Source organism: Puma concolor, chromosome A2, assembly GCF_028749965.1.
Source record: "Puma concolor isolate L17-30 chromosome A2, mPumCon1.1.hap2, whole genome shotgun sequence".
Lineage (NCBI taxonomy): Eukaryota > Metazoa > Chordata > Mammalia > Carnivora > Felidae > Puma > Puma concolor.
In genome coordinates, this window is record NC_141668.1 from 91,087,534 (window position 1) to 91,114,360 (window position 26,827).

The following is a 26,827-nucleotide window of genomic DNA, read 5'->3' on the forward strand; positions in this document are numbered from 1 at the left end:
ATTAGTTTTCAGCGAAGGAGAAATTACTGATTTTCTTTTCTTTCTCATGGTATCTACACAAGAAGATGGATGTTAGCTGAGCCTCTTTTGGTCATATTTCACAACATATGTAAATCACACCATCATGCTGTATGCCTTAAACTTACACAGTGATGTGTGTCGATTATTTCTCAGTAAGACCAGGGAAGAAATTCAGTTTTTAAAAATACAGATCATGTGCTCTGGAAAACTACTATCAGATTCAAAAAGCATTTTTTAACATGTTTTAAAACCTTTTTTTGTAAACAGACAAAATGAAGGAGATACTAATAAATCCCCAAAAGCAAGTTCTCGAATACGGCAATTTCAAGATTCTTATAACTTTTTTTTAACAGCTTTATTGTGGTGTAACTGACAAATAAAATTGTATATATTTGAAGCATATATCATGATGATCTGACATACATATTTTTGTAAAATAATTACCACAATCAGGTTAATTAACACATCCTTCACCTTACATATTTACCATTTTTGTGTGTGTGGTCAATCAAAAAGTTTTTTTTTTTTTTTTTTTAAAGCTTATTTATTTTGAGAGAGAGAAAGTGTGAGCAGGGGAGGGGCAAAGAGAGAGAGAGACACACAGAGAGAGAGGGAGACAAGGAAGCAGGCTCCAGGCTCTGTGCTCACAGCTCAGACAGGGGCTCCACTCACAGACCGTGAGATCATGACCTGAGCTGAAGTCAGATGCTTAACCGACTGAGCCACCCCAATAAAAGGTGTTTCTAATCCAAAACTTGTCAGGTCTCTCTAAATTAATCTACAGAGTCAATTACCTTAAACAAAACAGCAAACACAAACTGAAGGAGGGACTTGGAAATATGATCTTAATGAATAAATACGCAAGAATTGCCAAAATAATTCTGAAAATGTGAGTAATGAGGTGTTTATGGGAGAAGTAGGAGGGCTTCTGGCCTACCAAAAAGCTGTAAAATGTATTCAAAACTACAGCAATTAAAACAACATGGGACTACATCAGAAACAGAGAAGTCAACACACTTGTGTGGAAATGCAAGAGAACAAGTGCATTCGTCATTGAGGAAAAATTAAACCAGCAACACCAGAAGTCTCATGGCAGCCAACCTTTACTGCACTTACCAAAGGTCCACAACCCTTGGGGCCACATACTACCGCATTCCAGTTTTTTTGATTTTCCAAAGATAATATGGCACTTATATCATGTATTACATAACATTCCAGCAAGGTCTGGGAACATGTTTTTTTAAAACATGCAGTCTAGGGGTGCCTGGGTGGCTCAGTCAGTTGAGTGTTTGGTTCAGGTCATGATCTCATGGTTCCTGAGTTCAAGGCCCTCGTCAGGCTCTGTACTGACAGCTTGGAGCCTGCTTGGGATCCTTTCTCTCCCTCACTCTTTCTTTCTCTCTCCCTCTCTCTAAATAAACTTTAAAAAAACAAAACATAATATGCAACCTACAGCCTTCCTCATATCAGAGAAAGCCACCGACTTCTGTCCAAAGCAAACCTGCGCTCTGATCCCACCCCCTTCTGTCAACTCAGGGCTTTTGCACCAAAATCCCCCTTGCCAGTATTTTCAACCTCTACACTTCTACTACCTCCTTGCTATACCCTTCCATGGGGTGAGGGGAAGATGACCCACTTCTCAAGAACCTCCCTCTCCACCTTCTCTCTTTTACACAAAGAAAGCTTACTCAGAGAGTAATCTTTTAAAAAGAAAAAAAAGGACTCTGCTGTCATGTCATCTCATTCACTCATGCAAATTTGCTCCTCTGAAAGCATTGGTCTCTAAGGACTCCCTATGTGCCAAAATCAAAGGCCAAGGACTGGGGCTCATCTGACTTGAACTTTTTTGCGGACTGTGATTCTGTTGATGATTCCCTCAGGCTCTGGGAATCACTGTCCGCTGGTTCTCCCCTCTGGCTCCTCCTTTACCACCTGTGGCTTTCCTCTGTTCACACGCAGCACCTTCAACCAATAGCCACCAACAGCTATTCCCAACAACTTCCAGTTCACATCCCCTAACCAGAGCTCTTCCCAGTGCTCTAGCTGCAAACACTGACCAGTATCTCTAACTGGACTCACCCAGACACCCCTAACGGCCTCACCAGAGCCATCATCAGCTTTTCCCAAACCCGCTCTGCATTCCCTATCTTGAGGAATGACAACACCATCCACAAATTTTGCTAATTCAGAAATCTGGGATTCATCCTAAACCCCTCCCAGCCTGCTCCCACATTAAATTGGACACTAAATCCAATGAATTCTAATTCCTTAATACTCATCAGTCTCCTAAGTCTCCTCCAATAGCCTCCTAATGGATCTCCTAGTCCACACAGCAGTTAGGGTAATCTTTCTAAAAATCTCAACCTGTGCCTTTTAACAGCTCCCCAGTCCCTTGTTAACTTCCTCAAGACACGTGAGCCCCATTCCTAGCTCACAACAGCCTGCACCCTAACCTTTCCTACCTGCTTCGCATTCCCGAAATACAAGCATACCATTTACACCTCCGCAGGTTTCTACCAACGGCAATGCTGCTTCTACCTGGAAGGTCCTCACCCCGCCCCCTCTTAGCTTCTGCCTGGAAGGTCCTCACCCCACCCCCTCTTACCAACTTGGCAAATTACTATTGGCTCTTCAAGATCCAGTTTAACATAACTCTGTGAACCTACTAAAAACTACTGAATTGTACACTTTACGTAGACAAATTGTAAAGAATGTAAATTACATCTCAAGAAAAGTTTCTTAATTTTCTGTAAGAAAAAGAACTCTTTTTTTTTAAAGGGCAAAAAACAACAAAGGCACTTCACAAAATAGGAAATTCAAATGACCAATAAGCATGTGAAGAGATGTTCAACACCATCACTCGGAAAAACACAAAAGAGAACCACAGTGAGATATCAATATATACCCATAATAGCCAAAATTAAAAAGAATGACTCTATCAAGTGTACCAAAGATGTAGAGCAACCGAAACTGTCACACAGTGGGAGAGGAAAGCAGTTCAATCCAACCTATTTCATAAAAGGGGAACCTGGGTGGCTCAGTCAGTTGAGCATCCGACTTCAGCTCAGGTCATGATCTCACGGTGAGTTTGAGCCCTGGCTCAGGCTCACTGCTGTCAGCAGAGCCTGCTTCGGGTTCTCTGTCCCTCTCTCTCTGCCCCTCCCCACTCATGCTCCCTCTCGCTAGTGCTCTACCTCTCAAAAATGAATAAACATTAAAAAAAAAAAAAAAAGATCTCATAATAAAGCTGGGGGGAAATATTTTTGCCATTACTACAAACACTAAGCATATAGCTATTGTGTAACCTAGCAATCCCACTGCTAGGGTCTATCTCCAGGAGGAATGAATGCAAATGTCCACAAAAGGACATGTGCAAGAATGTTTATAGCTGCTTTATTCATAATGACTAAAAACTGAACAAACAACACTCATCAACAGAATAGACAAGTTACTCGTGGAATATACATCCAAAGGAACACTTCAGAACAGTAACAGTGAACCACTGGTACCTGCAACAACATGGACAAATCTCACAGATGTGTTAAGTGAAAATAAGCCAGACACAAGAGAATATTCTATATGATTTCATTTCAAGAATATATTCTATATGAAGTTCAAGAACAGGCAACTAATCAATAAAGATAGAGATCAGCAAAGTGGTTATCTGTGGGTGGCAGGGTATAGACTGGGGAGAGGCTTGAGAAACGTTATGAGGTAAGTATTGGAAGGGTCTGTATCTTGATCTGGGTGGTGGTTATTAGGAACAAAAATACATGTAAAACACATATAAAAATACATGTAAATCAAGCTGTACACTTGGGACTAGTGCACTTTACTACACACACACACACATACATGTTATAATTCAATTTTTTTAACTAATAAAAAATGCACAAGTAGACTATAATAGTACTGTATTACATACTTGGAAGAGACTAGAGCATGAATGTTATTGCAACAAAAAAAAATTTCACAATTTTCCATGTACCAAATATTCATGCACCTTAAATTTACAGGCTATATGGCAAGAATATCTCAATAATATTGGTGGAAAAGTATGCATAAGTAAAAAGATAATACAGCAACATAATTGGTGGATATACAATTCATGTTTATTTCTTTAAATTCTTCTATACTGTCTTAATTTTCCACCAAGACCATATTACTACTTACTTTTAATCATTTAAAAAAAAAAAAAAAGCTATTTCAGGGCACCTGGGTGGCTCAGTTAGTTAAGCATCCGACTCAATTTTGGCTCAGGTCATGATCTCACGGTTCATGATGTGAGATCAAGCAGAGCCTGCTTGAGATTCTCTCTCTCCCTCTCTCTGCCCTTTCCCTGCTCACGTACTTTCTCTCAAAAATAAATTATTTTTTTAAGAAAGCTCTTTCATTAGAATAACAGTAATGCTAAAAGTAAACAAGATTTCTTCTTAATGCCTTCCTTTACCAATCAATCAAAGCACCAGCACCTACTGGTTATCTGTCCCACAACAGCCTACTGACCATGAGACACAGACATCTCTCCTACTTGCCAGTAAGAATGGGGCTTTATTTATCTTACTCTTCCTAGCATACAACACACTGCCCAGCTCTAGGAATCTGCTTCTTATATGTTTGTTACGCTGAAGTGTATTGTGGTAAGCAGAAATATTTGCTGAATAAACAATGGGTAACAAAACAAGAACTCAAAAATAAGTGATCACCTTCCCTAGGAGGTATTCCAAGGTCATGGGCTTGTGAGCTCGCATTTATAACACAGGGAAGAGTTGAGGCTTACCTAAGAAAGATATCAACTTGTATGACAGCATTCCTGAATTGTCTCACCTGTGATTTGCTGACCCAGGGCCACCAATCCCATGCCTATCATTTTCGGTGGCAGCCAGAACCCTTACTACGGAGAACAGACAAGCAATAACCGACAGAATTCACCCACCAACAGAAAATCAAAAGCCTAAAAGATACAGTGCAGAATCCCACCACCAACAGCACACACACAGATCACAGACATGGTGCAGAGGAAAAAAAGACAGACAGAGGGAAAGATATACACAGAGAGAGGGAGAGACCAAGCTGCTAACCTGCTAGAAAGTCCAAGTACAACAGTAAGTTCTCCAGCAATCATTCTCTTAGGTATTTACCCTATAGAAATGGACACACGTTCACATAAAAACCTATGCATGAATGTTCGGCAGCTTTACTTTTAAGAATCAAAAACTAAAACTATCCAAACATCCTTAACAGAAGAATGGATAAACTGGTACATTCATGCCATGAAATACTACTAAGCATTAAAAAAGAATGAGCTAGTGATACACGCAACAACATGGATGAGTATCAAGGGCACCATGCCAAGTGAGTAAAGTGAATCTCAAACAGTTACGTACTATATAATCCCACCTATACAACAATCTCAAAGTGGCAAAACTCTTGCCAGGGGTTAGGGCTAAGGGCAGGGAACAGGAGGGAGTTTCCTTGTGGTAATAAAACACTTCTGCATCCTAATCCTGATGATGACTACACTAATCCACCCAAGTGATCCATCTGAGAGAACAACACACAGAGAATACAAGTAAAAACTGGTGAAATCTTACTTCAGTTAATAGCACTGTGGCAATGTCAAGTCCCTGGGTTTGACAATGTTCTATGATCATGTAAGATATCACCACCAGGGGGAAGCTGGATGAAGGGTACACAGGGAACTCTGCACTATTTCTGCAACTTCCTGGGAGTCTTAGGATTTCAAAATGAAAAATTTTAATTAAAAAAGAAGGAGTCAAGGGGTGCCTGGCTGGCTTAGTTGGTAAAGCATGTGACTCATGATCTCAGGGATGTAAGTTCAAGCTCCATCCACACTGGGTACAGAGATTAAAAAAAACAAAATAAATGAAATGAAGTGAAATGAAATGAAAAATAAATAAAAATAAAAATAAAAATAAAATAAAAATGTTTAAGGGAATTAAAAGATAATTTATAGCCAAAATGTGGAAAGAACCTGAATGTCCATCAACAGATGAAGGGATAAATAAAATGTGGTGTATCAATAGAATGAAACAGTATTTAGCAGTATAAAAATATGAAGTACCAATACATGCCTCAACATGGATGAACCTTGAAAACATTATGGTAAGTAAAAAAAAAAAAAAAAATCAGACACAAGACTGATATATTGTATGACTCCATTTATATGAAATATCTAGAATAGGTAAGTTCAGAGAGACAGAAAACAAAGTAGGAGCAGGGAAGAATGAATTGTGACTGCTAAATAAAGTAAGGGGTTTATTTGGGGGGTGGGGCGGTGCAAATGTTCTGGAATTAATCATTGTGACCACTGCACAACCTTGTGAATATAATAAAAAGCACCAAATTATATATTTTGAAAGATAAACCTTATAGTATGTGAATTATGTATCAATGAAAAAGTTACATGCTTGGGGCACCTGGGTGGCTCAGTAGGTTAAGCTTCTGACTCTTGATTTCAGCTCAGGTAATGATCTTGGGGTTGGTAAGTTCAAGACCCACGTTGGGCTCTGTGCTGACAGTGTGAAGCCTGCCTGGGATTCTCTCTCTCTCCCCCTCTCTCTGCACCCCCTACCCCTCAAAAATAAGCATTAAAAAAAAAAAGTTACATGCAGGAAAAAAAAATACATCCTTAAAAATTTTATACATTCATGCCCCAAAGCAACACTATCCCAAGCCACGTGATTTAGCTAATTCTTGAGATTCATGACTGAATGACACTATGATCCTTCCCTGCTGCCTGTTACTCACAAAGCAGCACAATTAATATTCCACAAACTAAACTCACTGGAACAATCTGACGAGATTAAAATCCTGACTCAGCTAAGTAGAGAAATCTTAATGGTATTCCTGACAACCACAAACTCCAGTTTACTAAAAAGTAGCCGATAGGAACTGGCTCAATTCATAAATGCTCACAGAATTAAACTGAATGAAAATGAATAAAAAGCCAGCTTACCTATACAGGGAGATAATAACAAAAGTAGATCATATTACATCAAGCCAGGCCCATACTGTCACATAATTTAGGTCTGCCAATCATTATATTTATACAGTTTGAAATTAGAGGGGCGCCTGGGTGGCGCAGTCGGTTAAGCGTCCGACTTCAGCCAGGTCACGATCTCGCGGTCCGTGAGTTCGAGCCCCGCGTCAGGCTCTGCGCTGATGGCTCAGAGCCTGGAGCCTGTTTCCGATTCTGTGTCTCCCTCTCTCTCTGCCCCTCCCCCGTTCATGCTCTGTCTCTCTCTGTCCCAAAAATAAATAAACGTTGAAAAAAAATTAAAAAAAAAAAAGAAATTAGACCTATTACTCCTTCTCCTCTGGAGAAGCAATCAAAAAGCAAAAACAGTGGGCATCAGGAGACCTGGATTGTGGTCCAAACTATGCTAATTGCAGGACTTTAACCTGTCAGGGCTGAATGTAACATGAGGAATTCTTCTCAGACCAGCAGCCTCCTACAGTTCCTTCCATCACTTCTCTCCAGCACCACTGGTGCCACCCTGAACCAAGTCACCCAGGTTTCCCAGCTGGACAGAAGGTCAGCTTCCAGTTTCTGCTTCTCCCTGACCCCTAACAATCCGTCCTCCAAACCGACAGCCAGTGCTTTATTTTAAAACAGGAACCAGATCTTGTCACTCCCATCTATAAGCCTCTCAATGGCCAACAGGACAAGGCCCTACCCACTCTCATCCCCCCTCCCCCCCACCAGCTACCATCTTCTTCCGTGGCACTCCGGTCACCCTGACCCTCAGGTTCCTCCAACATTCCTAGTCCATATATAGAACGGGCTCCCCCCACTCCCCCCCACTCCTCCTCATTCCACTTTCTGCTCAAATGTCGCCTCCTCAGAGACTGAAGTGTGGATTCTAGTCCCCGGCTGCCTGTATTCAACTTACCAACGGGGCATGATACTTGTTCATCTGTAAAATGGCAATTAATAACAAGCACCTACCGTATAGTGGCGTCACAAGGAAGAAAAGGCCATAAAGCTATCAGCACAGTGACTGGCACAGTGTTCAAATGTCATCTATCACTATTACTTGAGGCACCCTATCTTATTTGTGTCCCTATCTCTTAGCACTATCTGCAACTGTAATCTTGATTTGTTATCCTCTTTGGGGTTCTCCCCCAACGCCCACTGGTTGTGACCTTCAAGAGCAGTTTTGTCTTATTCAAAGCTCTACCACCATCTCCAAGGAAAGGCGTGCAAATACTTGCTGAACATATGAGTGAATAAATCATATCAAGCATTCTTTTAAAATAATGTCTGAATTCAAAGAATTAGGCCAAAAAAATGGCATTTCATTAATCAGTTATGTAATTGGGCTGGTCTCCTCTTGTTAATTACCTTGCAGACCAACCAATTCACTTAGCGATGCCTGGGGGCTTCTCCCTCAAATCTTATCACATCGACACAATGGACAATGGAAAGCGCTGGAAGATTAATTCGTGAGAGTAACAACTGAATACTGTGGCTATACACTAACTCTTTATAAACATATCACATAAATCCAAACTGCAGCACACCAAAAAAGGCTCTTGGCCATTAGGAAAGTCATACCCTGAAATATGAAAATATGAAACACATGTTGACTTACCTAAAACTGCTTTTCTACATGTATGCCCAAACATACACATGTATACATATGTACACACACACAGCCATTCCCAAAACTGGGGACATGATTTTTTCAATTCCTTTTTACCTTTCTAGACATAATGCACTCTGCGATAAATGCTTTAAATTTAAAGTTGGTTTTGGGGCGCCTGGGTGGCGCAGTCGGTTAAGCGTCCGACTTCAGCCAGGTCACGATCTCGCGGTCCGTGAGTTCGAGCCCCGCGTCGGGCTCTGGGCTGATGGCTCAGAGGCTGGAGCCTGTTTCCGATTCTGTGTCTCCCTCTCTCTCTGCCCCTCCCCCGTTCATGCTCTGTCTCTCTGTGTCCCAAAAATAAATAAACGTTGAAAAAAAAAATTTAAAAAAAAATAAATAAATAAATTTAAAGTTGGTTTTAAAACCCAATACTCAAGTTCCTAAATATTAGTTCTCCTTACTCATAGGCTAATCTTCTGTCATTCCAAGGAAATCGCAAATTTAAGGCCCTGACTTGAAAGCGAGCATTAATCTTTTTAAAGCATCTCGAAACTACCGTATCCACCCCAATTTAATATCTTAAGAATCTACTATCCGATTTAACCCACCAGTTTCTCAAGTCCTTAATAAGTACTTTTCCTGTCACTCTAGTTTTTTTTTTATTTGTGTGTGTGTGTGTGTGTGTGTGTGTGTGTGTGTGTGTTTTTACGAAAGGCATTATTATATCAAGATCCACATTTTGAGAAACCCTGAAAATACTTTTCAAGTTATATTCCATCTGGAGTGAACGAAAATCGTGTCCTGATATACCAACCACCGCGTTCGCAGCGCCTCAGGCAGTTTTTACAGATGCCACCAAAGGGTATGAAATTCACTAGGCTGAGACGCAGGCGGGGCGGGAAGAGGGGAGGCCCAAGAATGCTGCAAGGTAGTCCCCCAAAGGAAACAAAAACAAGAAATGTCTCGTGATGCTCAAGAAGGATCACGGTCTACCATTCCCTACAGTAGGGCAAAAATACCAGAGAGCCTTGCTTGCTCAAAAGGAAGAGTGAAGCCACAAATCTAGTAGTAAAGCTGTGGAACGCTGCTAGGTTCTGAGGATTAAGAAACGGGAAGGAGCGACGCGGCGGCGCTCTGCGGTCTCGGAGCAGCTCTCCAGGAAAGGCTCATCTCGGGGCGCCGGCCGCTCCCACTCCGGTCCGCGGCCGGTTGGAGGTGGCCGCCGGCTGGCACGTTTTAAATACCACCACCCCATTCATCAACGCCCCGGCACAATGAGGGCCGGGGAGCCGCGCCCGGGACCGCCCGCGCACACGCCCACCAGCCCCCGCGCAGCCCGCGACCCGGGCGCAGCCGCCGCGAAGCAAAGTGACGCTCGGCCCGAGCAGAAAGTTTCGAATAAAAAACCCGAGCGCCGAAACGCACAGGTCTCTGGGCTGAACTCGCGCCAGGAACACGCCCCAGGCAAACCACTTGACAACCAGCTCGGGTTTTCGGCAGAAAAGGCCGAGAGGCGGGGGCCGGGGAGGAAGAGAAGGCCGGCCACACACACACACACACACACACACACACACACACACACACACACGCACACGCACACTCACTTTCTCGCACACTCGGCTCCTCTTCCTCGTGGGCCGCCGCGTCCAGGTGCGAGCCACGCAGCAACCTCACGCCCGCACACGGCGCGGCAGGGCCAGGGAGGCGGACGCCAGCGCCCCTCCCGGGAAGCGCCCGCGACCCCCGGGCCAGCGCGGCGCGCAGGGAGGGTGCGCACGCTCACCGCTCCCCCCCACCCCACCCCGCCCACGGCCACCCCGGGCCCGGGGGTCCGGGGATGCTCGGCGGGCCGGCCGCGGGCTCGCACGCGCCCCTCCCCCGCCCGCCCGCCCCTCCCCCCGGGCCGCCCGCAGGGCGCGCAGGAGGCGAGCGCCGGCGTCCCGGGGGATCAGCCCTCGGCCCGGGGGGGATCCGGGCAACTTTCCCCTCGGTGGTCGCGGGCTGCCCTGGACCGTACGGGGGCAGGGGCCCCGGGTCTAGCGCGACGTGGACTCACTTTTTCGGATGTTTCTCTCTTTTCGGCCTCCGCTTTCGGGCCTGAATGGCCAGCACTGGGGAAAGAGAAGACACACATTAACGGTCGGGCCGGTCGGCCTGCGGGGCCGCGTGGCGGGGAGGAGGGGACGCCGCGGGCCACTCACCTTTCCGGGAGCTCATCCCGACGCGGCGGAAGGGGGGGCGGGGGGCTTCGCGGCGGCGGCGGCGACGCGGGAGCCGAGCAGAGCCGAGCCGGGCTGCAGCCTCCACTCGCTCCGCCAGCCGGGAGGAGGCGGGAACCGCGCCTGCGCCGCCGCCGCAGCCGCCGCTCCCGCGGGGGGCCCAGCGAGACCCGCCCCCGGCCGGCCCCGCCCCCGCCCCGCCCCCACCCGCCCGGTGGGGTCCGGACCCCCACGCCGAGCCCTCCTGCGCACCCCGCACCCACCCGCCTGCCCCACCTGTGCAGAAGTGACCCCCCCCCGGCGACCACCGCCACTCCCACCCACGGCGTCCCCCGCCCCAGCCTGCGGCCGGGGCCTCCGCCTCTTGAGCCCCCGCAGCCGGCCCAGGCCTCCCGCCTCTCTCCGGTACCCGGCCCGCGCGACCCTCCCTCTCCAGCCACAGCCTCTATCCTACGCACCCCGGCCGGTCGCGCCACCCGCCTCTCCATGCGCCCTTCCTTGGCCGGCGCCTCCGCGGGTCTCACACCACCTCTCTTCGCGCGGCCTCTTCTCCCCCTTTGCACCTCTACATCCTTGCATCCCCATGAGCGCCGCTTCCTCGTCTCTGGCGGGTGTGGAAAGGGCACAGGACCAAGAGCGGGGAGACCTGGGTCCTTCACCAGCTGTGTGACCTTGGAGAAGTCATCTTATCTCTCACCTTTACTTACCCCCCAGGATTGTTTGAGTTTAATGAGGGAAAAGATGCAAATTGCATAGAAAGTAGGACGAAGTTTTTGCACCTGAATTAAAGCCCAGCTCAGAAAACACCCAAGTGTCTAACAATTTAACACAACAATCCCACCAAACAGTTATTGTCTACATCTTACAACGAAGAAAATGACCCCTAAAGAAGTTGAACAGTTTGCCCAGCGATGATGATTCAAATGTAGGCCTAGCTGACTGCAAAGACTTTCCAAAGTCTTATTAGGGAGCTATCATGCTCCCTAATAAAGATCGCAATCAAGGTGATAGCAGGACAGAATGATAACTGCAGTGTTCCTTTGTTTGTTTATATAATTATAATGTTTTGGAAAGGTATCCATCCCAACCATTTACTCTCTTTGGTTGTCCAACTGTACTCGTAACTCATAAAAGGATCTAGTCTTATTCTGAAGATGGCAAACTCAACAGAACCCGGACAGCGCTGCTTAGACACCACGAACCTTTCACTTTCTCAGCTTTTTTTTGTTTTGTTTTTATTTTAATCACGTGGTGCTCATCGCCACAAGTGCACCTGTTAATCCTAACCCCCATCACCTACTTCAGCCATCCTCCCACCCACCTCCTTCTGCTGACCATCAGTTTGTCCTCTATAGATAAGTACTTTCTCAACTTTTATTTCTGAAACTATCAACCCTACAGAAAAGTTAAGAGAAAAATATAATGAACACCCATATTAACCCACATTCGCCAATTTTTAACACTTCATCACATTTGCGTTCCCTGTATGTGTGCATGTGTAGTTTTCTTTGTTTTGTTTTTGCGGAATCAAGTTTTCGCAAACAATGTTACCCTCTACCCTTGGAATTTCAATAAGTATTTACTAAGAACAAAGATACTTTACATCAATGAAATTCCATGATCTTAACAAGAAAATTTAATATTAATATAATACTAGTATCTGCAATATACAGAGGCCATATTCAAATTTTCAAAATGTCCCTTTTAGCAGGCTTTCTTCCAATGCAAGATACAATAAAAAATCATGCATTACATTTAATTGTCATGTCTTTTTAAACTCCTTTAGTCTAGAATAATCCCTGGTTGTTGGGTTGTTGTTGTTTTTTTTTTCTTTTATAGCATTGACTTTTTTTTTTTTAAGAATCCAATTCTACTTTTCTACAGGACATTTCTCTGTTTCCACTCTGTTCCCTATTAGATTCAAATGAAATAATTTTGTCAGGTACACTATATGGATGATATTGTGTCCATCCTCAGTATGTTGGAGCAGGAGGGAAATGATGTCAGTTTGTTCCATTATTAGTGATGTTACATGTAATCATTTTTCTATGGTAAAGGTAGCTTTTTTTCTTTTCTACCTAGAAAAGTAGTCTATGGGGGCACCTGGGCACCCAGTCAGTTGAGCATCAGTCTCAATTTTGGCTCAGGTCATGATCCTAGGTCTTGGGATCAAGCCCTGTGTCAGGCTTTGCACTGAGCAGAAAGCCTGCTTGGAATTCTCCTTCTCTCTCTCTCTCTCTCTCTACCTCTACCTCTACCTCTACCTCTATCTCTATCTCTTCCCCCCTGTCCCTCCCCCCCCTCAAAAATAAAAAAAAAAAGAAAGAAAAGCAGTCTATGTAAAAAATGCGTAAAGGACTTGAATATACGTTTCTCCAAAGATACACAAAATGGCCAACAAGTACATGAAAAGAAGCTCAACAACATTAGAGAAATGCAAAGCAAAGCCACAATAAGATACCACTTCGCACGTACTAGAATGACCATATTCCTTTTTTTTTTTTTCAAAAAAATTTTTTAACGTTTATTTATTTTTGAGACAGAGAGAGACAGAGCATGAACAGGGGAGGGTCAGAGAGAGAGGGAGACACAGAATCTGAAACAGGCTCCAGGCTCTGAGCAGTCAGCACAGAGCCTGACACGGGGCTTGAACTCACGGACCGTGAGATCATGACCTCAGCCGAAGTCGGACGCTTAACCGACTGAGCCACCCAGGTGCCCCCATATTCCTTTTTTAAATGGCACATAAATGTTGGCAAAGATATAGAGATACTGGAACGCTTGTACATTGCTGGTGGGAATGTAAAATGGTGCAGTCATTGTGGAAAACAGCCCCACAGTTCCTCAAAAAGCTAAATATAGAATTATCACCCCTAGGTAGACATCCAAAATAAATACAAACAGGTACTCCAATCCTTGTACACAAATGTACGTGGCAGTACTAATCACAGTAGCCAAAAGGTTAGAAACAACCCAAATACCCATCAGCATATGAATGGCTAAACCAATTGTGTTTCAGACATACAATGAAATATTTTTCAGCCCATTAAAAGAACCACGAAGAAAAAGAAGGAAAGAATGAAAACGAATGATACATGCTACAATGTAGATGAACCTCAAAACATTATGCAAGTGAAAGAAGCCAGACACAAATGGTCTGTTTCATATTGTATAATGCCATTTATATGAAAACATCCAGCATAAGCAAATCCAAAGAAAGCAGATTGGTGGTGGCTAGTGGCCGGGTGGAGGAGGGGAAATGAGGAACAACCAGCTACACGGGTACAGGTTTTCTTTTGTAGTGATGAAAACGTTTTGGAGCTGGAAAGAGGTGTATTGCACAATTACAATATTGTAAACATGCTAAATGAATTGTGCACTCTAAAATTGTTAAGATCGTGGGGCACCTGGATGGCTCAGTCAGTTAAGCATCCAGCTTTGGCTCAGGTCACGATCTCACTGTTCACGGGTTCGAGTCCTGCATCAGGGTCTGTGCTGACGGCTCAGAGCCTGGAGCCTGGAGCTCAGAGCCTTGGATTCTGTGTCTCCCTCTCTCTTTGCCTCTCCCCCACTCGTGCTCGCTCTCTCTCTCTCTCTCTCTCTCTCAAAAATAAATAAACATTAACAAGATTTAAAAACTTAAAAAATAAAATTGTTAACTTCATGCTATGTGAATTTCATCTCAATTAAAAAAAAAATTCTGTAGCACCTGGGTGGCTCAGTTGTTTAAGCATCTGACTTCAGCTCAGGTCACAGATTAGTGGGTTTGAGCCTCACTTTGGGCTCTGTGCTGACAGCTTGGAACCTGCTTCAGATTCTGTGTCTCCCTCTCTCTTTCTACCCCTCCCTCACTCATGCATGCACACGCTCTCTCTCTCTCTCAAAAATAAATAAAAATAAACATTAAAAACAAAATTCTGTGAGGGTAATGCTTTGAGACTGAGTGTCCTTCCCCAAGAATCTTTCACACTGTGGGTTAGCATCCAGTGATGATGCTTGCCTGGATCAATTATTATTATAGTGGTGGTAGAATATTGATATTATAATCCTAACATTCCATCTGTTCATCTATATTAACTAGGTGACAGTCTTCTCTAAGGAAGACCTTTCATTTCTCCTGCCACTCCTTTGTTCTCTGTTTTCAGCTTGTTCTCTTTGTTTTGTCAACTGACAGTTGACAGTAATTACTGTCACTTTGATTTTTGATCTTGAATTATTCCATATTTGACCACAAAAGACACTTCCAACTTGCAGTGTCCTTTGGACATGTCCCCATGGGTTTTTGAGCACCTCTTTACTTTCTGGCATGTTCCAGGAAACCTTGTCCTTTCCCTGACCTGATCTCAGAAACATCATGAGTCCAGTCTTAGCTCCTTCTAGAAGGTGATTAAAAGCTTTGAAGCCAAAGAAATGTGAGTTTGAAACCAGTTTCTTTTATTATTTTTCACAGCTTTATTGAGATATAATTCACATACCATACAATTCACCCACTTAAAGTGCAAAATTTAATAGTTTTTAATACATTCACATCCACAACTAATTTTAAACATTTAAAATTAACAATCTAATTTTAAAATATTTTTGTCACCCCTAAAAGAAACGCCATACCCATTAGCAGTCACTCCCCGTTTCCCCCAACCTTCCCCGCCCAAGCCTTGGACAAGCACTAATCTCCTTTCTCTCTCTATAGACTTGCCTGTTCCAAACAGATCATATAAATGAAATCATATAATATGTGTCCTTTTGTGACTGGCTTTTTTCACTTACCTCAATGTTGAAACCAATTTCAACATTCTGCATAACCTGGGACAAGTTACCTAATTACAACATCTGGAAAATGGTAATCATATTAATACCAATCCTCCGGGTCAATATGATAATCAACTAACATAGGTAACTATTCAGTACACAGTAATTATCATTAACATTACATGGGAGGCACATACCCAATCTCTTTGCTAGATCTTTTGCATTCATTTGTTCAACAAATAATTACCAAATACCTATTATGTAGCATTGTTCTAGGTACTGAATCTACAGCAGTGAACAAAGCACACAAAGATCTCCCTGCCCACATGGAGCTCACATTCTATTGCCAGAAGCAGAAAATAAACAAAATAAACATGGGAATTGTAGATTATGATTACTAGATGGCAATACCATCTATGAAAAGAAAAAAAAAACTGAAAAACAAACACCAACCTTTTGAGACTTAAGAAAAGTCTCACTGAAAAGCTAAGAATGAAAGGCCTCAAGGTGATCTTGTCAATCTTTTTACTTCTATAAATTAGGAGAGAAGTATATTTGCCACCTAGAGTATTTGTGAATTGCTTTGAATTTATTGAATTAAAATACACCAACCAAATTATCAATAAACATTTTACACATCCTATATTAGGTGCTTACAGAAAGAATGATAGATTATAAACCTAGTCTCTGCAAATTTAAAAATGAAACATTTCAGGGCGCATGGCTGGTGCAGTGCATACAGAGCATGTGAGAATCTCAGGGTCAGTGGCAAGTTCAAGCCCCACAGTGGGTACAGAGCCTACTGAAAAAAAAAATTAAAACAACTAAAAATTTATTTGATATGCATCATAGTTTCAAATAACATTTTATTTATTTTTTTTTAATTTTTTTTTTTCTCAACGTTTTTTATTTATTTTTGGGACAGAGAGAGACAGAGCATGAACGGGGGAGGGGCAGAGAGAGAGGGAGACACAGAATCGGAAACAGGCTCCAGGCTCTGAGCCATCAGCCCAGAGCCTGACGCGGGGCTCGAACTCACTGACCGCGAGATCGTGACCTGGCCGAAGTCGGACGCTCAACCGACTGGGCCACCCAGGCGCCCCTCAAATAACATTTTAAAGGAAATCAGGGGCACCTGGGTGGCGCAGTCGGTTGAGCGTCCGACTCTTGATTTTGGCTCAGGTCGTGATCCAAGGGTCATGGAATGGAGCCCCACATCAGGCTCCATGCCGAAGATTCTCTCTCACTCCCTCTGCCCCTCTCCCCTGCTCACTCTCTCCCCCAAAAATACAAAAAAAATTTTTTTAATTTAAAAATAAATAATTTTAAAGGAAAAAAAGAAACAAAGAGAATAAAAGTTTTTTTGTACATGTTTTATTCTTAGTTTTCCTTTTTTTTTTTTAATTTTTTAAGTGTTTATTATTTTTGAGAGAGAGAGACAGAGACAGAGCACAAGCAGGGGATGGGCAGAAAGTGAGGGAGATACAGAATCCGAAGCAGGCTCCAGGTTCTGAGCTGTCAGCACAGAGCCCAACACGGGGCTCGAACCCACGAAACGTGAGATCTTGACTTGAGCTGAAGTTGGACGATTAACTGACTGAGCCACGCAGGCGCCCCAGTTTTTTTTTTTTTTTTTCAAGTAAGATCATTGTGGGTCTCAAACTCACAATCCTGAGAGTATAAATTTAATTATTTTATTCTACCAATATTTATTGATAATAAAAATAATCATAAGGATATTATAATTAAGAAGGGGAAGTATTAGAACTGGATATATCTTAGGGGCACCAGGGTGGCTCCATTAGTTGAGCAACCTTTTTTTTTTTTTAACATTTTATTTATTTTTGAGACAGAGCATGAACGGGGGAGGGGCAGAGAGAGAGGGAGACACAGAATCGGAAACAGGCTCCAGGCTCTGAGCCATCAGCACAGAGCCTGAGGCGGGGCTCGAACTCACAGACCGCGAGATCGTTACCTGAGCTGAAGTTGGACGCTTAACCAACTGAGCCACCCCGGCGCCTCAAGAAACCAACTCTTAATTTCCACTAAGTTCATGATCCCAGGGTCATTGGATGAGACCCCATGTCCGGTTCTGCACTAGAAGTGGACCCTACTTAAGATTCTCCCTCTCCTGGGTGCCTGGGTGGCTCAGTCGGTTGGGCGGCCGACTTCAGCTCAGGTCATGATGTCACTGCTCGTGAATTCGAGCTCCGCTTCGGGCTCTGTGCTGACAGCTCAGAGCCTGGAAGCTGCTTCGGATTCTGTGTCTCCGATCTCTCTCTGCCCCTCCCCTGCTCAAAGCTCTGTCTCTCTCTGTCTCCCAAATATAAAAAATAAAAAACATTAAAAAATAAAATAAAATAGATTCTCCCTCCCCCTATGGGGTGCCTGGGTGGCTCAGTTAAGCGTCTGACTTCAGCTCAGGTCAAGATCTCAGCTTACGGGTTTGAGCCCTGCATCAGGCCCTGTGCTGACAGCTCGGAGCCTGGAGCCTGCTTCAGATTCTGTGTCTCCTTCTCTCTCTGCCCCTCCCCTTCTCGTGCTCTGTCTCTCTTAAAAATAAAGAAACATTTTTTTTTTTTAATTTTAAAAAAGATTCTCCCTCTCCCTCTCTCTGCCTCTGCCCTGCTAGCGTGCACACACACACATACACTCTCTCTCTCTCTCAAAGAGAAAAAGGAAAAAAAAAAAAAAAAAACAACTGGATATATTTTTTTCTCTGTGCTGTCCAAAAGTAGTGAAAAGGAAAATACATATGCATTTTTCCCCAGCCAAGTACAACAGAATTCAAGATGAACATATCATATTAATTTTTACTAAATATAAGAGAAAATTACAGAACGCTGTAAACCCAATTACACACTAATGTTTCCAAGTAGAGCTACTAAATCATACTGTATCTTAGAAGGTATATTTAGTATGTCATTGAATTAGAAACAGACTTGAGAGCTCATATAATCCACCTTCCTTCAGGCCTTTAGTAGATGAGAACCTAGCCTTTTTCCAAAGGCTTTCTAACGCTTTTACATTTCTAGGAATGTTTCCTTGTATCTAATTTATACTTTCTAGTATGAAGCTTAAGCATGTCTCTTTTTTTTATGTGTCCTTTTTTTTTAATTTTTTTTTAATTTTTGAGACAGAGAGAAACAGCATGCGTGGGGGAGGGGCAGAGACACAGAATCAGAAGCAGGCTCCAGGCTCTGAGCGGTCAGCACAAAGCCCGACATGGGGCTTGAACCCACGAACCGTGAGATCATGACCTGAGCTGAAGTTGGACACTTAACCAACTGAGCCACCCAGGCGCCCCAAGCCTGTCTCTTATTATTTCATTACAGCATATTTCTCAGTGACATTAGTACCACTAAAGCAGCAATTTCACCCAGAAGTTAGTGCAGAGTAATAGAGCCAGACTGGCACAGTTGAAACCCTAGTTTTATCATTCACTATCTTGGTAACGTTGGGCAAGTTACTCACATTCTCTGTGCCTCAGCTTCCTGATCCAAAAAATGGGGATAGTATTAACTACCTTATATATTTGTTGTGAGGATTCAATGAGTTATTTCACATAAAATGTTTAGAGAAGGATCTAATTGTTCAATAAATATTGGCTGTACTTATATATATGCACATTAAGACATGCATTGCTAATCTATTGCTGCATGACAAATTTCTCCCAAATTTAGCAACTGAAAACAACAAACGTTTATTATCTCACGATTTCTGTGGTCCAGGACTTTGGGAGCAGTTCAGCTGGAAAGTGAAGTTGTCACTGGAGGCCGCTGTCATCTGGAGGCTGGAGGAAGGCTGAGAGATCTGTTACCAAGATGGCTCACTCACATGGCTGTTAGCAGGGGGTCTCAGATCCTCACTGGCTGTTTCAGGGAGACCTCACTTCCTCCCCCTGATCTTTCCATAGGGCTGGCTTGAGTGTCTGGCTTCCCCTGGAGAGCAAGGAAGAAACTTGACTGCCTTTTGTGACCTACCCTCAGAAGTCACAATCCATCATTTTCACTACATTCTATTCCTGAGATGCAAGTACAGTACAAGCTTAGAGGAGGGGCCTGAGAGCATTTCTTGAAGGGAAGCCAAACGGACTATGTGGACATATTCTTTAAACCACCACCAGGGGTCATTCCGTCTTTCTTTTACTGCCTCTGATTTGCAAGTGAGCATCCTTATAGACCCCTCATTTGGCCATTGTCTGAAGAGTAGAAATGAAAGAGAATTCTCAGTCCAACACTCAGACTAAGGAAAAGGGAAGGTTGACTAGATTATCTACAGAACATCATCAATAGTAATAAATTTGTCATAAATGAAATGCCTACTGTATATAAGACTCTTACATAAGCCAGTGAAAAATGACGCTTGGGGGCGCCTGGGTGGCTCAGTCGGTTAAGCAACTGACTTCGGCTCAGGTCATGATCTCGCAGTCCGTGGGTTCGAGCCCAGTGTCGGGTTCTGTGCTGACAGCTCGGAGCCTGGAGCCTGCTTCAGATTCTGCATCTTCCTCTCTCTGTTCCTCCCCTGCTCATTCTCTGTCTCTCTCTGTCTCTCAAAAATAAACGTTAAAAAAAAAATTAAAAAAAAAAGAAAAATGACTCCTGAAGATCTGCCAGGGCTGTGTTAGTAGGGATTTAGAATATTGACCAATATGGGGGCGCCTGGGTGGCTCAGCTGGTTAAGCATCTGACTCTTGATTTCTGCTCAGGTCATGATCTCACGGTTCGTGAGACTGAGCCCTGTGTCTGACTCCAAGATGACAACACAGAGCCTACTTGGGATTCTCCCTCCCTCTCTCTCTGACCCTCCCCTGTTCACGCTCTGTCTCTCAAAAATAAATAAACATCAAAAAGAAAAAGAAAAAGAATATTGACCAATATGCCAGCACATATATAAACAGATTCAATGGTCTGGCCATAATAAACTATGCTGAACTCTCCCACCACGGGCTCCACTCCTTTCAAGCATTTGGACATGAATACAGCCATGATCGAATACTTGTTTGTCAAATACATGAACTCTCTGACTGTAAGAATTTTGTTTTCCATTTTATTGTAACTGATTTTAAAATCCAATATAAAATCTAATGTAAAAACAAATTGAACATAATTTTTCTCACAGTTCAACATGAATTCTGTTCTAGCATAATTCACATTCAGTTCTTCAAGAATGTGTGACTCTGAGTATGAGTACAGAGATAAAATACACTTTATCAATAAAAAACGGCTTTATAGTCAGTGCGCCTGGCTGACTCAGTCAGTGGAACATGTGACTCTTGATCTCTGGGTCAAGAGTTCAAGTTCCATGTTGGGAGGAGAGACTACTTAAAAATAAAATCTTTTTAAAAATCCCTTTAAAAAAAAATTATTTTGAGAGAGAGAAAGAGAAATGCAAGCAGGGGAGGGCCAGAGAGAGGGTTAGAGAGAGAAATCTAAGCAAGCTCTGCACTGTCAGGGCAGAGCCCAACATGGGGCTTGAACTCCCAAACTGTGAGATCATGACTGAGCGGAAATCAAGAGTCCAATGCTTAACTGACTGAGCCACCTAGGTGCCCCAAAAATAAAATCTTAAAAAAACAAACAAACAAACAAACAAACACAGCTTGATAGGTCTTCATGATTATAGTATTCAGTTGTATTTGTTTTTTAAACTTTCTATTGTTACATTATATACATGTAGAAATATGCATAAATCACAAGGGTACAATAAAAACACCTGTGTTTTAGGGGTGCCTGGGTGGCTCAGCTGGCTAAGCATCTGACTTTGGTTTAGGTCATGACGTTTTGGTTGGGGTTCGAGGTCTGCATTGGGCTCTCTGCTGTCGGCGTGGGGCCTGGCTCCCTCTCTCTCTGCCCCTCCCCCCACTCATGTTTTCTATCTGCCTCAAAAATACATAAAAACATCAAAAAAATTTTTTTAATGTTGAACATTCCCATTACCTCATGAAAGCTCCCCTCATTCCTCTTCAGTCACCACTCCCATCCAGGTAACCTCTATTCTAACTTCTAACATTGCCAATTAATGCTGCCTGGTTTTTAGGTTTATGGCAATAAAATCAGACACTAGGCCTTTGCATCTGGTTTCTTTTGCTTAGCATGATGTTTGTGAGACCGAGCTGTGTGTTGTATGTAATACTTTCATTGCTGTATAGTGTGCCATTGTGTGTATATACCACTTGTTTTTTTATATCCACTGGCACCATTATTTTTTTATTTTAACTTTTTTAATGTTTTATTTATTTTTGAGACAGAGACAGAGCATGAGAGAGGGCGGGGCAGAGAGACAGGGAGACACAGAATCCGAAACAGGCTCCAGGCTCTGAGCCATCAGTCAGCACAGACCCGCCTGACGCGGGGCTGGATCCCACAAGCTGTGAGACCATGACCTGTGCCGAAGTCGGACTCTTAACCAACTGAGCCACCCAGGCGTCCCGTTTTTTTAAAGATTTTATTTTTAAGTAATCTCTGCAGCCAACATGGGGCTTGAACTCACAACCTCAAGATCACAAGTCGCATGCTCTACGGACTGAGCCAGCCAGGCGCCCCCACTGGTGACATTTATTAAACTATGTGTCTTGGGGCGCCTTGGTGGTTCAGTTGGTTAAGCATCCAACTGTTGATTTCGGCTCAGGTCATGATCTCACTGTTTGTGGGTTCGAGCCCCATGTGGGGCTATTGAGCTGATGGCCCAGAGCCTCCTTGCGATTCTCTCTCCCTTCCTCTCTCTCTGCTCCTCCTCTTCGCATGTGCCCTCTTTCTCAAAATAAATAAACATTAAACAACAACAACAACAACAACAACAAAAACTACTGTGTCTTAACCCCAAACCTGCCCTTCTACCCTCAGGCGTGTAATGAGGCAGTTGTGACTCAGCCAAGGGGCTACAATTAGTTCTGCCTGTTGGGGGCACTAGAGGGAGGCTGGAGGACTTGCTCCTTCCTGTTGGCTGGCGGTCCGTCAGCATCACCTCTTCACAGCAGGAGTTGTTTCCAGTGTCAGGTTTTATGGTACTCCTCAGACCAGCCTGTCCTGGTAGAATGAACAACACCAGACAGTTCCCTCTCCTCAGACCTCTGGGTCCCAGCTCCCTCCTCTGAGTTTCTGAGGCACCCCAGCTTTGCACTGTGTTCCCTAACCGCCCCCCACCCCCGCCCGGGGAGATGGGGAACATGCATTATTACTGTTACCACCATGTCCCCTTTACCCTTTGTTATTCTCCAGCATCTGTTCAACCTAACAATGCCTTACATGTTTTTGTGAAAGTAACTCATCTAACTGCAATAAAAAAGTAATTTTCAGGGTGTCTGGGTCTGTTAAGCATCTGACTTTGGCTCAATTAGTGATCTCATGGTTTGTGAGTTCGCGCCCCACATCAGGCTCTGTGCTGACAGCAAGGAGCCTACTTGGGATTCTCTCTCTCTCCCTCTGTCTCTGCCCCTCCCCTGCCCATTCTTTCTCTCAAAATAAATAAGCTTAAAAAAAAAAAAAGGTAATTTTCTGTTTTTCCTCTAGACTCTAATGGACACATGATTCTACCAGTAACAGGTGTTTGGACTGTCTCCTGTTTGGGCTATTATGAGTAACACTACTATGAATGTCCTTGTCTCTGTCTGTTGGTAAATATGTCAAGATCTACGGAACTGCTAAGTCACAGGGAATGTGTGCACTCACTTTTAGCAGGTACTGCCCAAACATTTCCTAAAGTGCTTGTAGAAATGACTGCATTGATTCTAAGGCATTCCCTGGATCTCACAGCTGATTCTCAGAACTTTTAAAAGTCAATAAGCCCCACACCGTTGTAATTTAATCTCTACCTCAGGATTTTTATGTTGCAATGCTAAGCAAACTAGACTTCATGTTGCATAAAGATAGACTGTATGTCCTTAATTCCTCTGTGAGTGTCTGGCACATAGTACGTGATGTTGAATAAATAATACGAATAATAAAAGGAAGTTTAAATCTGCCCTTTCGTACAGTTGAACTAATGTGCAACAGTAACGTAAATTGAGGTCAGTTCTACCCTATCCTAAGACACACTCAGTAACCGGAGAACACATTGCACTGGGTAGCTGTAGATAAACAGGGCTTAATTTCCATGGGCTGGTTCTATTGCCCTGCGAGACCCATTTTGCTTCTCACGGTCTGCTTAAATGTTTGATACAGGAGCAGACACAATACAACAGTGACAGGGGGAACTGCTTTTGGGTTGGGGCAGCCTTGTCTGGAACATCAACCTCGTCGTCGTTTAAACCCTCTCACTGGACGCCTTGATGGCTCGGTCGGTTGAATGTCGGACTCTTGATTTCGGCTCAGGTCACGATCCCAGGGTCATGGGATCGAGTCCCGCGTTGAGCTCTGCAGTGAGCTTGGAACCTGCACTCAGCGAGATTCTCTCACTCACTTCCCCTGTCCCGCATAAAATAAGATATAAAATAAAATAAAGTAAAAAATTTTAAAAAAAGGCGTACCTGGTTGGCTCAGTCGGTTAAACGTCTGTCTGACTCTTGACTTCGGCTCAGGTCATGATCTCACGGTTCTTGAGTTCAAGCCCCACATTGGGTTATCTGCTGTCAGCACAGAGCCCACTTCAGATCCTCTGTGCCCTCTTCTCTCTGCCCTACTCACACTCTCTCAAAAATAAAAACATTAAAAAAAATAAAATAAGCTCTCTCTCAAGAACCTTTTTTTTAAGTAAGCTCTACACCCAAAATGGGGGCTTGAACTCACAACCCCAAGATCAAGAGTCACATATTCTACCAACTGAGCCACCTAGGCACTCCCTTTTTTCAATAATCTTTAATGGAAATCCCCAAATGAAAGGAATCCCTTAGGATTTATTCTCAGACTGACTCAGACTTCAGGGTGCTCCTCTCAAACCTCTGTGAGGTCTTTTTTTTTCCTTTTAAATATGTATATTTTGAAAAAGAGAGAGAGGGTAAGCAGAGGTGGAGCAGAGAGAAAGGGAGAGAGAATCCCAGGGAGCCTCCATGCTGCCACCACAGAGCTTAGGGCTCAAGCCCAAAAACTGTGAGATCGTGACCTGAACCAAAATCAAGAGTCAGGCATTTAACCGACTGAGCCACCCCCGCGCCTCTGCAAGGTCTTAAGAATCAACCTACACAAGCCCCAGGGCAAACAACCCACATCTGCTGACCCCACCTGGAATCCTTCACAAACCAAACTTTGAGGAAACAATGGGTTTCTAACACCTGCTGGTAACTCAGGGCTCCTGACTTCAGCTGACCATGGAGAAGTAGCAGCTTGCTAGAAGCTCCTAACATAGGAGGCTGACCACCACCTAGCACGTCAAACTGCTCAACAAAAATTAGGGCAGGGAAAGGAGGAGGAGGAGTGACGGTGACATATACATGTGTTTATAAAATAAATCTTTTTAAGTTTTATTTATTTAACTGATCACTACACCCCATGTAGGGGTCGAACTCACAACTCCAAGATCAAGACTCAGATGTTCCAACAACTGAGCCAGGCAGGCACCCCTATAGAATAATCTTTATGTGTTGTAGAACAACACAATTTCCAATTGCATATATCTGTTTTTATATAATGTAGGATTACCAGGGTGATATTTTCTGACTTTACAAGTAATGCAACCTCATTGAGGTTCCATTAATAATAGAGTCAAAACAATCCAGAAACTGGGGACTTTTTTTGTTTGACGAAATGGTGAGGAAGCAGATATACCTAACTCTGAATTAAAGACAACGGTATTTTTTTTTTTAATTTTTTTTTCAACGTTTATTTATTTTTGGGACAGAGAGAGATGGAGCATGAACGGGGGACGGGCAGAGAGAGAGGGAGACACAGAATCGGAAACAGGCTCCAGGCTCCGAGCCATCAGCCCAGAGCCTGACGCGGGGCTCGAACTCCCGGACCGCGAGATCGTGACCTGGCTGAAGTCGGACGCTCAACCGACTGCGCCACCCAGGCGCCCCGACAACGGTATTTTTTAATCGCTGGGTACGGAAGGCATGTTTTCGTAGCCTGTCACAGCCGGTGATGTACAGCAAACGGATGTCTCTTCTCATGCACTATTTGTCACCAGACAGGAAGTCAGCGTGTTCTGTTGTCGTAGTGCAAGGTGATATAAGAGCCTCCTGTTTTTGAGTCCTCAGACACTTCTTCAGTTCTCTCCCCTCCCCTTCTTGTCTAATGCTAGATTCACAGCCATGTAACACCTAAAGAACCTAGTCATCACAAGTTGGGTATTGCCTCATTTGTCTATTGCTGCATAGAAAGACAACCTAAAATTTGTAGCTTAAAACAACAATGATCTATTATTTCTCACAATGCTGTGGGTTCACTAGACAGTTATTCTGATCTCATCTGGGCTCACTCAGGCTATTGCATCCATCTGGTGGGTGAGCTAGACCCAGAGGGCCCAAGATGACCCCATCCCTATATCTGAGACAGTGAAGGGACTGGAAGGCTGGAATCTCTCTCTCTCTCCATGAAGTCTTTTGTCATTAGCTAGTCTATCTGAGCTTTTTACATGGCAAATCTCAAGAGAGTGAAGACACAAGCTGTGGAGGCTCCAGAAAACTCAGACGATGACACTTCCACAATATTCTATTGCTTTAAGCAAATCCTAAGGCCAGATTTATTGCAAGATGCAATGATACCAAGCGCGTGATTTTAGGGAGGTGTGATTCATCAGGGCCACTTTATAGCAATCTACCATAGGGTGTGTGTGTGTGTGTAAAATCCAGTTGGACTTGATTAGTAGCGTGCTTGCCAATGTACCTAAACCTCTGTAAGTTCAATCTGTCAACAGTTTTGTTTTGTTTTGTTTAGCAACCACAAGGAACAAAATAATAAGCTAGGAATATACATTTATGTTGCAATTTCTGGCTAAAAGAATGCTTTCAGATCAATTAAAAAAATTTTTTTTCAAATCTACCCTGTGAAATAGGTAATGTGCATGGGGTATAATAAGACATACACTTGGTATTTGATCTCAGTTCCTGGCACAGAGCTTTTAACACCTTTGAGACTTTCTCAGTATTAGAAAGGTCTTTATTTTTCCATGATGAGCCCCTTTTGGTCACACCTGGCCAACTTAGGGTAACGCTTCTGGTAAGCCTCAAGATGAGGCTGGTCACCAGAAAGACCAAGTGATGAAAGGATTGAAAGTTTCAGCCCTACCCCTGACCTCCTTTGAGGGAAGGATTGCTAAAGGATTTCGCAAAGATAAAAACTTTTTTAAAGT

At 43.6% G+C, this 26,827-nt stretch overlaps 1 protein-coding gene across 14 annotated transcripts in view; it reads right to left on the bottom strand.

Moving 5' to 3' along the window:
- The window catches only part of SRPK2 (SRSF protein kinase 2), a 260,630-nt gene extending 241,084 nt beyond the window's left edge, over positions 1 to 19,546 (bottom strand). For 7 of the 14 annotated variants that reach the window (XM_086696893.1, XM_086696891.1, XM_086696888.1 and 4 more), the window contains exons 1-2: positions 11,311 to 11,452; positions 10,690 to 10,744 (exon numbers count right to left, since the gene is read on the bottom strand). In XM_086696893.1, the coding sequence (XP_086553019.1) occupies positions 10,690 to 10,744; positions 11,311 to 11,437 (182 nt within the window). In that variant the 5' untranslated portion in view covers positions 11,438 to 11,452. Of the gene's footprint in view, positions 1 to 10,689; positions 10,745 to 10,834; positions 10,974 to 11,310; positions 11,453 to 19,316 lie in introns of those variants that run through there. The other 7 variants (XM_086696898.1, XM_086696890.1, XM_086696902.1 and 4 more) reach the window with 5 other exon arrangements.
- Positions 19,547 to 26,827: the final 7,281 nt, after the last annotated feature.